The 15,546-nt window shown below is 44.4% G+C and overlaps 1 protein-coding gene across 1 annotated transcript in view; it reads left to right on the forward strand.

Annotated features, from left to right (window-relative positions):
- CPED1 (cadherin like and PC-esterase domain containing 1) overlaps positions 1–15,546 on the forward strand; it is a 328,476-nt gene that overhangs the window by 171,223 nt on the left and 141,707 nt on the right. Inside the window, exon 15 of the mRNA XM_075857143.1 lies at positions 12,835–13,003. Coding sequence (XP_075713258.1) covers positions 12,835–13,003 — 169 coding nt within the window. The remainder of the gene's footprint in view (positions 1–12,834; positions 13,004–15,546) is intronic.

Below are 15,546 nucleotides of genomic sequence, written 5' to 3' on the forward strand. Positions count from 1 at the left end.
ACTATCAATGCGACGTAATGGTACAATAATAATAATAACATGAAATAAACAACAAAAGCCAATATTATGTGTAACGCCGGCAGCGGGCCCCACATCTGACAACAGTCACCGCCGACGGGTCTCGTACCTCGCTCGGCGCTCTCTGTCTTCTGCGGCTCATGGCCGGATCCCTAGTGTGCGCACTTTGGTGGCCTTTTAAAGGGTCAGTGCGCACGAAATTCAAAACTTACTCAACCACCCCTGCTGCTTCCCAGTACTACCCATGCTTCCAGTAATCTGACACCAGCCTGCTTCCAGTAATCCAGTACCAGCCAGTATTCAATACCTACTATCTGACTGTGTCCAGCAGCCTCCAAGGTCCCAACTACCAGTGACTGTCTGGCCAGCAGCTGCACTGTTACGGCAGAGTAGCCCTGTGGTTCCATAACCCCATTTGACGTTGCAGTTTACTCAGGCCATTGAACCCGCTGGCAAACCCAAGACTGCTGTTCAGGTCATGCAAGACAATATGCGAGACCTCCGACTATGTCAAGATCTGCTATTGCAGGCAGTTAACACCTTGGTCAATCACCTGGACATTGCTCCTGTTACACAGCTGGCAAACCCACAAGCTGCCGCTCCTGAGCCAGCCGTAGTTTCAGTCAGCTCCGGAAGCATAAATTCTTTGCCACTTCCACATAGTTACGATGAAGAAGTGAAAACCTATCGAGGCTTTCTCAACCAATGAAAAATAGATTTCAAATTACATGCTCATCTGTTTATGTCAGATCAAACCTAAGTAGCCTTCATTGTTTCCCTGTTGTCTGGCAAGGCCCTGGCATGGGCTATACCTATCTAGGAACGTGAGGGACTGGAAATTTCAAATCTGCAGCTTTTCATAGACCTTTTTAGAGGAAACTGGCCGTACTTCTTCAGCCGCTGCTTTGCTTCTGTTACTTCGCCAAGAGGTTTAACGGTGGGAGAGTATGCCATACAATTCCATACTTTGGCAGCAGAGCTCGCTTGGAATGGCAACGTTGGTGGCAACCTTCGATGAACAGTCAATGAACTAGCGTGCCGTGACCTTCCTCCTACCCTGGATGCCCAGATTATTCTGGCTTCACACATAGATATGAGGATCCGAGAGCACTCCCAGGAAGTCCTTAAAGAGAGAAGGTAGCATAGACTGGCATCTAACTTTCAGTGACCCCTATTTACCACCTTTTGCTTCAACCTCTCATGAGCCTATGCAGATTGAGTGGGTCAGATTATCCAACCAAGAGCGGCAGCATAGACATTCCACTAATCCAGGGGCCCGCAGACCACATGCGGCCCCTGAGGCTGTCATCTGCGGCCTGTGGTGCACCGTAGCTCCCTCGGGAGAGGAGAGACCAGGCCGTAGGAGCAATGCATCGGCGCTCCTTTATGACATCATGAAAAAGTGCAGTCCCTTTCCCCCAGTGGATCATTGGTGGCAGGTGAGCAATAGCCACACAGCACCCTGTAGATAGTGCAACCCCCGCTGTAGATATCACACCCCCCCCCCCCGTACAGGTTCTTCTCAATGAATTAGAATATCATCAAAAAGTTTATTTATTTCAGTAATTCAATTCAAAAAGTGAAACTCATATAATATATAGAGTCATTACACACAGAGTGATCTATTTACAGCACTTTTTTTCTTTTAATGTTGAAGATTATGGCTAATGAAAACCCATAATTTAGTCTCTCAGAAAATTAGAATATTGAGTAAAAGTTCAAGATTGTAGACTCATGATGTGACACTCTAATCAGCTAATCAACACAAAACACCTACAAAGGTTTGCTAAGCCTTTAAATGGTCCAACAGTCTGGGTTAGTAGGCTACACAATCATGGGGAATACTGCTGACTTGACAGTTGTCCAGGAGACAGTCATTGACACCCTCCACAAGGAGGGTAAGCCACAAAAGGACATTGTGGACAGCCAGCTTATTTAGCAGAGTGCTGTATCCAAGCATATTAATGGAAAGTTGAGAGGAAGGAAAAGTGTGGTAGAAAAAGGTGCACAAGCAAAAGGGATAACAGCAGCCTTGAAAGGATTGTCAAGAAAAGGCCATTCAAGAATCTGGGGGAGATTCACCAGAAGTGGACTGCAGCTGCAGTCAGTGCTTCAAGAGCCTCCACACACAGACGCATCCAGGACATGGGCTACAACTGTCGCGTTCCTTGTGTCATGCCACTCATAACCCAGAGACAACTTCAGAAGCGTCTTACCTGGGCTAAGGAGAAAAAGGACCGGTCTGTTGCTCAGTGGTCCAAAGTCCTATTTTCAGATGAAAGTAAATTTTGCATTTCATTTGGAAATCCAGGTCCCAGAGTCTGGAGGAAGAGTGGAGGGGCGTCAATCCAAGTTGCTTGCGGTCCAGTGTGAAGTTTCCACAGTCAGTGATGGTTTGTGGAGCCATGTCACTGTGTTATATCAAGTCCAGAGTAAACGCAGCCGTCTACCAGGAAATGTTAGAACAGTTCATGCTTCCCTCCGCTGACAAACTTTATGGAGATGCTGATTTCATTTTCCAGCAGGACTTGGCACCTGCCCACACTGCCAAAATTATCAATACCTGGTTTAAAAACCACAGTATCACAGTGCTTGATTGGCCAGCAAACTCACCTGACATAAACCCCATAGAGAATCTATGGGGTATTGTCAAGTGGAAGATGAGAGACACCAGACCTAACAGTGCAGACGTGCTGAAGGCCGCTATCAAAGCGACCTGGGCTTCCATAACAACTCAGCAGTGCCACAGGCTGATCGCCTCCATGCCACGCTGCATTGATAACACCTCAGCACTACCACAGGCTGATCGCCTCCATGCCACGCACTTATATAATATTCACATTTTCTGAGACACTAAATTTTGGTTTTTCATTAACTTTTAGCCATAATCATCAACATTAAAGGAAAAAAACCGCTGGAAATAGATCACTCTGTGTGTAATGTATCTATATAATATATGAGTTTCACTTTTTGGAATTGAATTACTGAAATAATTAAACTTTTTGATGATATTCTAATTAATTGAGGAGGACCTGTAGATAGCACTACATTCCCATGGGGACCTCCCAACCTTCCCGGATTCAGCAGGACAGTCCGGGATTCCGGGCTCTGTCCCACTGTCCCTGGCGGCCGGAGGTATGTCCCACTATCAATTGTATCTGCGTCCTCAGGACGTGGATACAGTTGAACCCAATGCTGAAGCAGGAAACCGTCACGTCCCTGCTTCAGCATTATTTCAGAGCAGAGGAGCAGAGAAAGCTCCTCCGCTCGCCAAGGACTCCCCGGACACAGCGCTACTTTAAGCGCTGTGCCTGGGGAAGCCCTTGATGTCACTGTCCATATATGGACAGTGATATCAGTGGCTACTCCTGGAGTGGAATCTTCGTTGCCGACGCTCTGGTATGGGATTCCGCTCCAAGAGTATCTCCTGACGTCACTGCCCATATATGGGCAGTGATATCAGGGGTTCCCTCTAGGAGCGGAATCCCCAGCCTATACTCTGGCTGGGGATTCCACTCCTAGATGGAGTCCCAATGGCCCTATCTACAGGTAAGGGGGGGTAGCGCTATTTACAGGGGGTGGCGCTATCTTCAAAAGGGTGTGGCACTATCTACAGAGGACACTGTGGCAATCCCTGCAAAGGGCAGTGTGGCACTATTTACAGAGTGCACTGTGGCATTATCTACTAAGGGCACTGTGGCACTATCAACAGAGGGCAGTGTGGCACTATCTACATACGGCACTGTTGCGCTATCTACAGAGGGGACAGTGGCACTATCTACAGAGGGCACTGTGGCACTATCTGCAGAGGACACTGTGGCACTATCTACAGAGGGCACTGTGGCATTTTCTACAGAGGGCAGTGTGACATTATCTACGGGTGGTGTGGCATTATCTGCTGAGGGCACTGTGGCATTGTCCACAGAGGGCAGTGTGGCAATATCTACAGAGGGCACTGTGTCAATATTTATAGATGGCACTGTGGCAATATCTACTGTGGCACTGTCTAAGAAGGGGCTGCCCAATCTTGACATTCTTGAATCTGCCAAACGCTGCCAACTGAGCCGCAAATTACACTATCTACAGGGAAGGGGGGTAGCGCTATTTACAGGGGGTGGCGCTATCTTCAAAGGGGTGTGGCACTATCTACAGAGGGCACTGTGGCACTATCTACAGAGGACAGTGTGGCACTATCTACAGAGTGCACTGGGCATTATCTACCAAGGGCACTGTGGCACTATCTACATAGGGCACTGTGGCGCTATCTACAGAGGGCACAGTGGCACTATCTACAGAGGACACTGTGGCACTATCTGCAGAGGACACTGTGGCACTATCTACAGTGGGCACTGTGGCATTATCTACAGAGGGCACTGTGGCATTATCTACAGAGGGCAGTGTTACATTATCTGCGGAGGGCACTGTGGCATTGTCTACAGAGGGCAGTGTGGCAATATCTACAGAGGGCACTGTGGCAATATTTATAGAGAGCAATGTGGCAATATCTACTGTGGCACTGTCTAAGAAGGGGCTGCCCAATCTTGACATTCTTGAATCTGCCAAATGGTGCCAACTGAGCCGCCAGACTGCATTTAGCGACACTTAAACTGGAAAACTGGATTGTTAAAATAAGCACGTGGTGTAAATTCTCAAATTTCCGGTAAGTTTAAACGTAGCGGTATTATTATAGTAATGCAGTCATTTTATAGTAATGTAGTATTATAGTAATGTGTAGCGTCCACGGCCGCGGACTGTCGTGATTACTCACCCCGCAGCCATGGATCTGTGAGCGCTGGACCACACCTTCTCCCTAGGAGATGCCAGCACTCACTTCTGCTCCGTTCTGCTGTGTCCCGCGAAGGGCCAGCGCGCGCACATAAAAATAATCATTTATTAGCCCATGATCCCTTGGACTATATGAAGGGCCCTGCCCCTTTACTACTTGCCTGAGCGTTGTTGTGTTTACCCGTGTTAGTCTTGCAAATGGTCCCTTTGTATTATCCTGTTCCCAGTGTTCCAGTACCTGATACCTGTATCCTGTATCCCGTGCTACCTTGTACCTGTGCCTTAGAAAGTTGGAGTTGTGTTGTGCCACCGGTCACGCCTGCTGTGTTACACAACGCCTGGTGTCTGCTGGCAAGGTCCCATCTGAGCCGAGCCATTGCTACTGTCTGAACTATTACAGGTACCCTTGTGCTTGGACTATATATACATTGACTTGGTACACTATTTGGATAGCTGCTATAGCGCTACAGCGGTATGGCCCAGTGGGTCCATACCCACAGATCGTGACATAATGTAGTATTGTTATAGTAGTTCAAATAGCTAATTCATTAACAATAATTTTGTATATATTAAATTTGAAAGTAATGCGGCCCGTCAACTTCACATTTTTTCTATGTGCGGCCCATTTACCCGGCCGAGTTTCAGACCCTTTCGCTAATCTTTGCATGTACTGTGGAAGAAAGGGCCATTACGTGCGTCAGTGTCCTCAAAAGCCTGGAAACTCCAGCACCTAGGGTTGATAGGAGAGACTACCCTAGGTGAATCTATGTCCTCTGCAAAATTCTCTCCTAGAATTTCTACTACAGTCCTTATCTTCACATGTGAAGCATTTCATCCTGTTCCCGCTTATCTGGATTCTGGAGCAGGACATTTTTTCCAACAAGCCTTAGTGGATTGTCTCTATTTACATACGACTCCATTAAAGAAACCCCTAGCACTGGCTTTTGTGAATGGACATGCGCTGCTGGATCCAATTATCTCCCGTATCGAACCATTGAAATTACAAGTGGAAGCTCTACACACTGAATTGATAGTCTTCTATGTTCTTCCTGAAGCTATTAATCCTGCTGGGACTTTCCTGGCTCCGTAAACATGCTACGATTCTTGACTGGAAATCTGGAGAAATCCTCCAGTGGGGACCTCGGTGTCTACATAATTGTCTGTGCCCGGTTCATCCTGTCCGACCTCCTGTACTTCAGTCTCTTCCTGGTCTGCCTCCACAGTATGCTTGATATGCTGATGTATTTAAGCCATGACAGCATATGTCAAGGAGAACCTTGAGAGGGAATTCATTAGAAAGTCTACTTCTCCTGCCAGAGCCGGTTTCCTCTTTGTCGAGAAAGGGGATGGATCCCTCGGGCCTCGTATCGATTATCGTGGTTTAAACCAAATCACTATACAAGTACCCCTTACTGCTGATCTCTGAGCTGACAGACTACGTGGGGCCAAGATTTTTACAAAGCTGGATCTATGCAGGGCTTATAACTTGATCAGTATCCGTGAAGGTGACGAGTGTAAAACCGCATTCAACTCCAGAGACGATTACTACAATATCTTATGATGCCCTTTGGACTGCGTAATGCTCCAGCTGTGTTCCAGGAATTTGTGAACGACATATTCTGGGATCTACTGTATGTCTGTGTGGTGGTGTATCTGGGCGATATTTTGTTCTACTCACCAGATCTGACTACTCGTCTGAAGCATGTTCGCCAAGTACTTTCGCAGTTAAGGGGGAATAATCTCTACGCCAAATTAGAAAAGTGTGTATTAGAAAATAAATCCTTGCCCTTTCTGGGATATATAGTTTCTGATTATGGACTTCAGATAGATCCGGAAAAGGTAAAATCCATCTTAGATTGGCCTCGTCCTCTAGGTCTTCGTTCCACACAAAGATTTTTGGGGTTTGCAAATTTCTATCGCCAGTTCCCAATCTTTTCAATCTTCTAAAGATTGGACCTGAAGCAGAATCTGCATTCACTGATCTCAAGAGGACCTTCATTTCTACCTCAGTTTTTCACCATCCTGATGTGTCTCGGCAGTTCTCGTTGAAGGTTGACGCCTCTTCCATTGGTGCTGGAGCACTTCTCTTTCAAAAGAAGTCCAGGGGTAAAGCTGTCTCCTGTGGCTTCTTCTCAAAACTCTTCTCTACAGCTGAAAGGAACTACTCCATTGGAGACTGTGAGCTGCTTGCCATAAAATTGGCCTTAGAAGAGTGGAGACATTTGCTAGAGGGTTCTGCTCACCCAATTGTCATCTACATTGATTACAAGAATCTCACTTATTTACAGTTTGCACAACATCTGTATCCATGTCAAGCCAGAGGGAATTTTTTTGCCAGATTCAAATATCAACTCCATTTCCGCCCTGCTGACAAAATGTCAAGGCTGATGCACTGTCTCATTCGTTTGAGACAGATGACCTAGAAGAGAATCCTCAACATATTATTAACCGTTCCTATATTATTCCTGTTAACCCTCTGCAGATCAAAGACATTCCCCCCGGGAACATTTTTTGTTTGCCCAATTGACAGGAAGAAAATTCTCTTCTGGGGTCATAACTCCAAGTTGGCAGGCTACTCGGACATTCGCAAAACTCAGGGCTTTATCTCTTGCCTCTTTTGGTGGCCCACGTTGCCCAAATATGTTATGGACTATGTCTCCTCTTGTACCAAGTGTGCTCAAAATAAAATCGCATGAAGAAGTATGCTGATAAGAAAAGAAGAACGCCTCCTCAGTTCTTTCCCGGAGTTAAGGTCTGATTATCTTCTAAGTATATATGCATGAAAATTCCCTCTTACAAATTTGCTCCTAGGTTTCTCGGTCCCTTTGAAGTCTTCCAACAGATTAATCCGGTGTCCTAAAAGTTACGTTTACCTCTTATCCTTAAAACTCCCAATTCTTTTGATGTATCTCTCCTAAAACCTGTGATCCTCAACCGGTACAGTAAGTCCTCTTTGTCTACTACCAACCCTAGGGGTTCGGCTGATGTCTTTGAAGTCAAGGAGGTTCTGGACCGCAAGAGGGTTGGAGGAAAGACTTTTTATCTTGTGGACTGGAAGGGCTTTGTTCCTGAGGAGAGATCTTGGGAGCCTGAAGAGAACATTGATGCCCCAGCTTTAATCAAGAAGTTCCTCCTATGCTATGGACCTAAGAAGGGGGGGCGTAAGGGGTAGTACTGTAACGCCAGTGGCGGGCCCCGCTGCCGGGTCTCGTACCTCACTCGACACTTTCTGTCTTCTGTGGTTCACAGTCGCTGGATCCCTAGTGCGCGTGCGCTCTGGCTGCCTTTAAACGGGCCAGTGCGCACGAAATACAAACATTACCCAACCACTCCTGCTGCTTCCCAGGACTACTTAAGGCACCTTCACCAACTCCCAAGTGCCTGAGCAGTGTTGTTACTAACCAACTGTTAGCCTGTGTCCGTGACTAGTTCTGTATCCTGAATCCTTGGTCCGTGACCAGTTCTGTATCCTGCATCCTGTGTCCATGATCAATCCAGTATTCTGTACTCTGTGGCATGCTTCCAGTAGTCCGACACAAGCCTGCTTCCAGTAATCCGGCACCACCCTGCTTCTAGTTATCCGGCACCAGCCAGTATCCACTATCTACTATCTGACTGTGTTCAGCTGCCTCCAAGGTTCCATTTACCAGTGACTCTATTTTACCTGTTTGGCCAGCAGCTACTCCATTACGGAGGAGTAGCCCAGGGGTTCCAAAACCCCATTGGACATTACATTATGTATATAAGTTACACCCCACGATGGCTATCCGGGAGAACACATTAGGTTGGAGAGACAACTCCCCGGAATTCTAATGTAGCGGCTGAGGTGATCTGCCCAAACATCCAGAGTGCCTTTGATGTGTATTGCCACTATGCGTACCGTATGATCTTCTGCCCAATTCATCGCCCAAGCCACTTCTCTCATAAGGATGAGGACTGCCGGTTTTATGTACAGTACTGTGAAAACATTTTCTTCATTTTTCTATTTTTGTTTGTCACACAGATCATCAAACTACTTTTAATATTAGACAAAGATAACCCAAGTAAACACATAAGGCTCTTTTTAAATGATGATTTTATTTATTGAAGGAAAAAGGCTTTTCAGCCCAACCTGGCCCTAAGTCAAAAAGTAATTGCCCCCTTAGCTACTAAATCAACCAGTTAACCAAATTCAAATGACAATTAGCTTCAAATTTACTTGCCACACCTATGCATAATTACTGCCAGACCTGTTGAATCTAAACAACAATTAAATAGAATCTGTCTGGCAATGTGAAGCAGGAGAAAAGGGTCTCAAACAGCAGCACATGCCACGTTCTAAAGAGATTTAAATAAAGATGCCAATCAAAGTAATTTTATTAGTCTTGAAAGGCTTACATTACAAGCCATTGTTAAGGCTCTGGGACTCCAGCAAACCACAGTGAGAGCCAATATCCTCAAATGGAGAAAGGTTAGAACAGTGGTAAACCTTCCCAGATTTCACGAATTTTGCAAAGGAAACTCATCCAGAAGGACACAAAAGAACCCAGACGAAGATCTACAGAACTGCAGGCCACACTCGCCTCAGTTAAGGTCAATGTACACGATTTTACAATAAGAAAAACACTGGTCAAATAATGCATCCAAGGGAGAGTTGCAAAACGAAAACCACTCATGACCGAAAAGAACAGAAAGGCTTGTCTCACATTTGCCAAAAAACATCTAGATAACCCTCAAGACCTTAAACATGCAGTTCATGCTCGGAAACCCTCCAATGTAGCCAAATTAAAATTCTGCAAAGAAGAGTTGGCCACAATTCCTCCACAGTGATTTCCATGCGAGACTCATCGCAAGTTATCGCAAAAAATTTAATTGCAGATGTTACTGCCAAGGGTGGCATAAGCAGTTATTAGGGGCAATTACTTTTTCACATGGGTGATTTAGGCTTTGATTAAATCTGTATACTCAATAAATGGAATAATCATTTAAAAGTTGCATTTTCTGTTTACTCATGTTGTTTTTATCTTATATTAAAATAAGTTGTATGATCTGAAATATTTAAATATAACAAATTAACAAAAATAGAAATCGGGTGAGGGGAAAGTACTTTTTTTACCCAGGTAAGACCCTTGGCTGCTACCTCAATGTATGAGCACTCCATCCTTTGCACCTGTTGTCAAGGTGCAAAGGATGTATGATGTATGATGCACCTGTTGTCAAGGTGACCCATAGGGGAGGAGATATGGACCTGCCGTGCATTAATGCCAACTATCAGATTAGGGATCTCTTTGATTCCCCTGACAGAATGAAAGACTCTCATAGGGAGTCTGTGCACCCCTCCCACCTCAACAGCAGCTCCTGCTGGAGGGCCTGCATATGCCACCTAGACTAAGAACCAGGTTCTATAGCTGCTAACATCAAACCAAATACTCTTATGGTCTAGCGAATAATTACCGGCAAAGCAGTTAACAAGTCCCTGACCTGTGTCTTGATCGATTCCGCCATCTTTGGGGACCGAGTCAGTGTCATTATCTCTGTTTTTACCACAAATCCTAGAAACTGGCAGACTCTTGAGGGAGTTAGATGGGACTTCTCTTTATTGATAATCCATAGTTCTGTCAGGAAGCTAATGGTCTCTCTTGTCTGCTCTTCTAGGATGAAGGCAGATACGGCCTTGATCACCTAGTCGTCTAGATACGGCACGATTAACATTCCTTTAAGTATGGGGACTGCGACCATATATGTCACAAACTTGGGGAACATCTTCTGTGCCGTGGTGATCCCAAAAGATAGGATGACGAACTGAAAGTGTCTGAAAGAGCCCTGATCCTCTACTGTTAGCCTCAGACATACTTGAGATGACATTGTCACAGGTGTCACGGCGCGGGGTGCGGACCCACTGGGCCGTACTGCGTAGCTGGGTAGCAGCTGGCCAACAAGGTACAAAACAATGTCTATAGTTCGGAATGGGTACTTGAGGCAATGCAGACAGTAGCGGAAGCAGGTGACACCATGGATGCAGCGGAAGGCACGACTTGACTTTATCAGCAGGTGACACCGTGGATGCAGCGGAAGACTCAACTTGACTTTCACTGTAGATACGATAGCACGGGATACAGGGTACAGGCAGCAGGAAGGGGTAACACTGGGAACTGGAAAACACTGGGAGACCATTTGCAAGACAAACTTAGGTATACAACAATGCTCAGGCAAGGAATCAGAGGGCGCCCTGCAGGAATCAGGCCGAGGACCCGGAAGTGAGTGCCAGTGTCTCCCTGGAGGGAGCTGATGCCGTGAAGAGAGATGTCCATGGCCGGGGCCCTCAAGGGGTAAGTCTGAATGATGACCCCCGGCCATAGGTGTTACAACAGGCACATGCATGTATGCATATTTTAGGTTGAGCTTCACCACGAAGTTGCCCTGTTAAATTAACGAGACCACTGAGCGAATCGCCTCCATCCTTATGAAGGTATTTCCTTTCCTTATGAAGGTGTTCATATACCAGAGATCTATAATGGTCCAGAGTTTGCCATTTGGCTTGGGGATTATACCCCAGAGTCAATATCTGCAAGTACCTCTTCTAAGACTTTCTTTTTGATAAATTCCCTGGCAGCCTCCAGAAAAGCCTGTGAGATTGTAAGGGAACTTGGGTGGCGACATCTTGTCCTCCGACCAGATTACAAAATTGATTTCATAGCCTGATCTTATATTTAAGATTCACTTGCCCTGAACATGAAGGCACCACTAATGTAAAAAGGGAGTTAGCCTGCCCCTAACCGGGTTAAAGATCGAGTCAGAAGTCTTGCACTTGCCAGGGGCTGAGATAGAAGGTTTGCTTCTGCCTCTAGACCTGCCCCATGGACCCCTTTGATTTGAAGGAGACCTGGAAGTCTCCCTGTCTGGGGCTGGGGGACGATAAATTCTATAACTTAAAAAGTAATTTTTTTACACCCCCCACCAAACCACACTGAAAAAAAAATACAATTTCTCCCGCATAAAACAAGGCCTCATATAGCCACGTCAATGATAAAATAAAAAAATGTATGGCTGCTGAAAGGTGGAAAAGCAAAAACAAATGAATTTAGCTGGTCATTAAGGCCTTTTCAGGCCTGGTCATTAAGGGGTTAATCATTTTCTAGTTATGATTTCGTTTTACTACGGTCATAGTTTAATTTTTTTAATTGATCAACAATTATACATTTTTCAATAATTTTTCCAGCTCTAAGTGTAGATATATGTTTATATGTGTTATGACTTATTTTACTGCTCTTTGTAAATTGAATTATTTAATTAACCGATAAGTTTTTAACCTTGTTGCACTTGTTTTTTTCAAAAGCGCATATTAATTTTATGTGTATTTATATGTATATTAATGCTGAAGTTTTAACATAAATGCTGTCTGAATTCACATGGTTATGATTTTTGGAACTAATGCAAGAAAATAGTTTTCTTTGTAGAAATGCCTTTGTAGATTTGACATATGTCCTTGAATGTATTGCTTAGCTTACTGCATATTACATATGATGGAGATATTTTCTTGTTGCATCTGTAAACTCTAAGGGAGAAAGTGTGTCAAAGGATATGGCAAGCATTATAAATACACAAATATACTGCCAAAAAAATTAGAGGTACATACTCTAGAGTAACTGAACCAGTACTGGATTAAATGTTATAGAATGACTAGAAAAGAGCTAAAAAAAAATAAATTCACTTTCAGTGCTTGGTGAGGAGAAATGGGATAATGCCCTTAAAGCGATTTTCTGTTTCTTCAGAAGTTTTTAAAAATACTAAAGAAGTATGTACAAAACTTTCTAAAAATCAAATATTAAATTTTTGAACATAAATAAGCCATACAGGTTTTTCTTTATCGTTATCACTGAATATAAATTACACTATGATCAAGAAAATTCATGTTAAGGAATCCTGTAACCATGTCCCAGAAAAAAACATGAAAAAATGATCATTGACATAAAGCTGTAAATATTTGAACATATTATCTTGTAACATTTAATATTTTCTAACATTTTTTTTAATAAACAAATTATTTTCTAGAGTATCAAAATACCCACTTGGGCTTGGAACTAACCAGATCACTTTACATGTTACCGATGAATCTTCAAAAACACCAGTATTATTAAGAAGCTATAGAATAACTGTGTATCGGGAGGATCGTCCAAGTCTGCCTTTATTTGACCACTACAAAATGTGCGGCTTTGTACAGGTACAGATTCATAACTATGTATTAATGTTTTACATTACATCAGACCATACGAACTTAAACAGGAAGCAAACTGTACATTTCATTTACGTTTCACGCTAAATAACCTGTTCAATTAATTCTTCAGGTTATTACGGTAATGTAGATACCTAATATGTCTAGGTGTTTAGTTTTTATGTAATGTATGGACAATAAAATAGTCCTCTAAGTACAGGAGCTGTTAGTAAACATTGCTGTAGATTCTGGACCTGCACCGCCCGCAGTCACAACACAGTGGGCTGCTGGGAGGAGTCAATGTAAAATTTAAATAAATATGTGTGCACTATGAGAAGGAAGAAGAGCTGTGTGGTGTGATAAGCAGGTAGCAGGGTACAGATAGAGTATCAAATTCAAGCTTAATGGAGTTGGTCACCATCAGTATAAAATATAAAAAGTGCCCTAGACAAAAAACAGAACCCAAAAACAAGTGGTATTAGTGAAAATTAACAATTTATTAAAAATATATAAAACATATCCACCTGACCATGTTCCCGTAGTAGTGTTCTCCCTGGCAAGCTTGTGACATCAGAGGTTCAGGCACGTCACAGCCCTGTCTGCCTGCTCAACCTCATTGTGATGGAAAAAGCGCCTCAGCCAATGATGCAAGCAAATAAGGTTATTCCCCTCCCCCAAAACTCAGATGCAATTGAAGTTAGGAATTGCAACCATATTTCTACACAACCTCCTCATTTCAGGGGCTCAAAAGTAATTGGACAAATTAACATCACCATAAATAAAATGTTGTTTTTTTTAAATACTTTGTAGAGAATCCTTTGCAGGCGAAGACTGCCTGAAGTCTGGAACCCATGGACATCACCAAACGCTGGGTTTCCTGCTTTGTGATGCTTTGCCAGGCCTTTACTGCAGCTGTCTTCAGTTGTTGCTTGTTTGTGGGTTTTTCTGCCTTAAGTTTTGTCTTAAGCAAGTGAAATGCATGCTCGATCGGGTCGAGATCTGGTGATTGACTTGGCCATTGCAGAATATTCCCCTCTTTGCCTTAAAAATCTCCTGGCTTGCTTTCGCAGTACGTTTTGGGTCATTGTCCATCTGTACTGTGAAGCGACGTCCAATCAACCTTGCTGCATTTGGTTGAATCTCAGCAGAAAGTATATCCCTGAACACTTCAGAATTAAGTCACATCATCAATAAACACTAGTGACCCAGTGCCTTTGGCATCCATGCATGCCCATGCCATCACACTGCCTCCATGTTTTACATAGGATGTGGTGTGCTTTGGATCATGAGCTGTTCCAAGCCTTCTCTATACTTTCTTCCTCCCATCATTCTGGTACAGGTTGATCTTAGTTTTATACTGTACCAGAATTGGGCTGGCTTCTTTAGATGTTGTCTGGCAAAGTCTAATCTGGCCTTTCTATTTTTGAGGCTGATTAATGGTTTGCACCTTGTGGTGTACCCTTTGTATTTACTCTCATGAAGTCTTCTCTTTATGGATGACTTAGATACTGATACACCTACTTCCAGGAGAGTGTTCTTCACTTAGTTAGATGTTGTGAAGGGGTTTTTCTTCACCATGGAAAGGATTCTGCGATCATCCAGTCTTCCATGGATGTCCAGGCCTTTTGGAGATCACGAGATCACCAGTGTGCTCTTTTTTTCCAAAATGTACCAAATTGTTGATTTGGCCACTCCTAACATTTGTGCTATCTCTTTATATGGATTTCTTCATTTTTTTCAGCCTAACGATGGTCTGTTTCACTTGCATTGAGAGCCCTTTGACCTCATGTTGTAGGTTCACAGCAACAGCTTCCAAATGCAAATGCCACACCTGGAATCAACTCCAGACTTTTCACTTGCTTAATTGATGATGGATTAACGAGGGAATAGCCCATGCAGCCCATTAAATAGCTTTTGAGATAAATGTCCAATTACCTTTGGTCCCTTGAAAAAGAGGCAGCTACATATAAAAGAGCTATAATTCATAAACCCTTCTGTCATAGTGTTCAATAGTATCTGCATCCTAAGGGTGCAGATACTATTGAATGTGGCATCGCTACAGCTGTAGCAGGCACAGCGGCTGCTAGCGGTGCCACCAGGCATGGGGGCACCTGTCCCAGTGGGTGGCATGGACGCCCTCATCCGCGGTGTCGCCGCTATGGCTGGACACCACTGAGAGAGGAAGTGCTCGGGCGGAAAGGCAGCTGCAGAGATGCCTGGCCCAGGCGTTTCTGAAACAAAAGCAGGGGAAGGGAGCCAGCGCAGCGCCCCCTTCTACCTGCTGGAGTGATGCGCCCTGTGAGAACGTACAGTTCGCACACACCAAAGGCCGGCCCTGGGCAGAGGGTCTGTATGGGGTCAAGGGGGGGATACACCGGGTGTGCAGGGGCTCTGTAGGGGAGTGGAGGAGATAAAAATAAACCATTGCAATGAAGCTGCTGGCTGCATAGAAGACAAACAGGCTACAGAGAGCTACAGAGAGCAGTACCCCCTAGCCTCCCTGCCACAGTAAAACTCACCATGCTGCTGCCTCTGACTCACCATGCTTCTTG

The sequence above is a fragment of the Rhinoderma darwinii genome, chromosome 3, assembly GCF_050947455.1.
Source record: "Rhinoderma darwinii isolate aRhiDar2 chromosome 3, aRhiDar2.hap1, whole genome shotgun sequence".
NCBI lineage: Eukaryota > Metazoa > Chordata > Amphibia > Anura > Rhinodermatidae > Rhinoderma > Rhinoderma darwinii.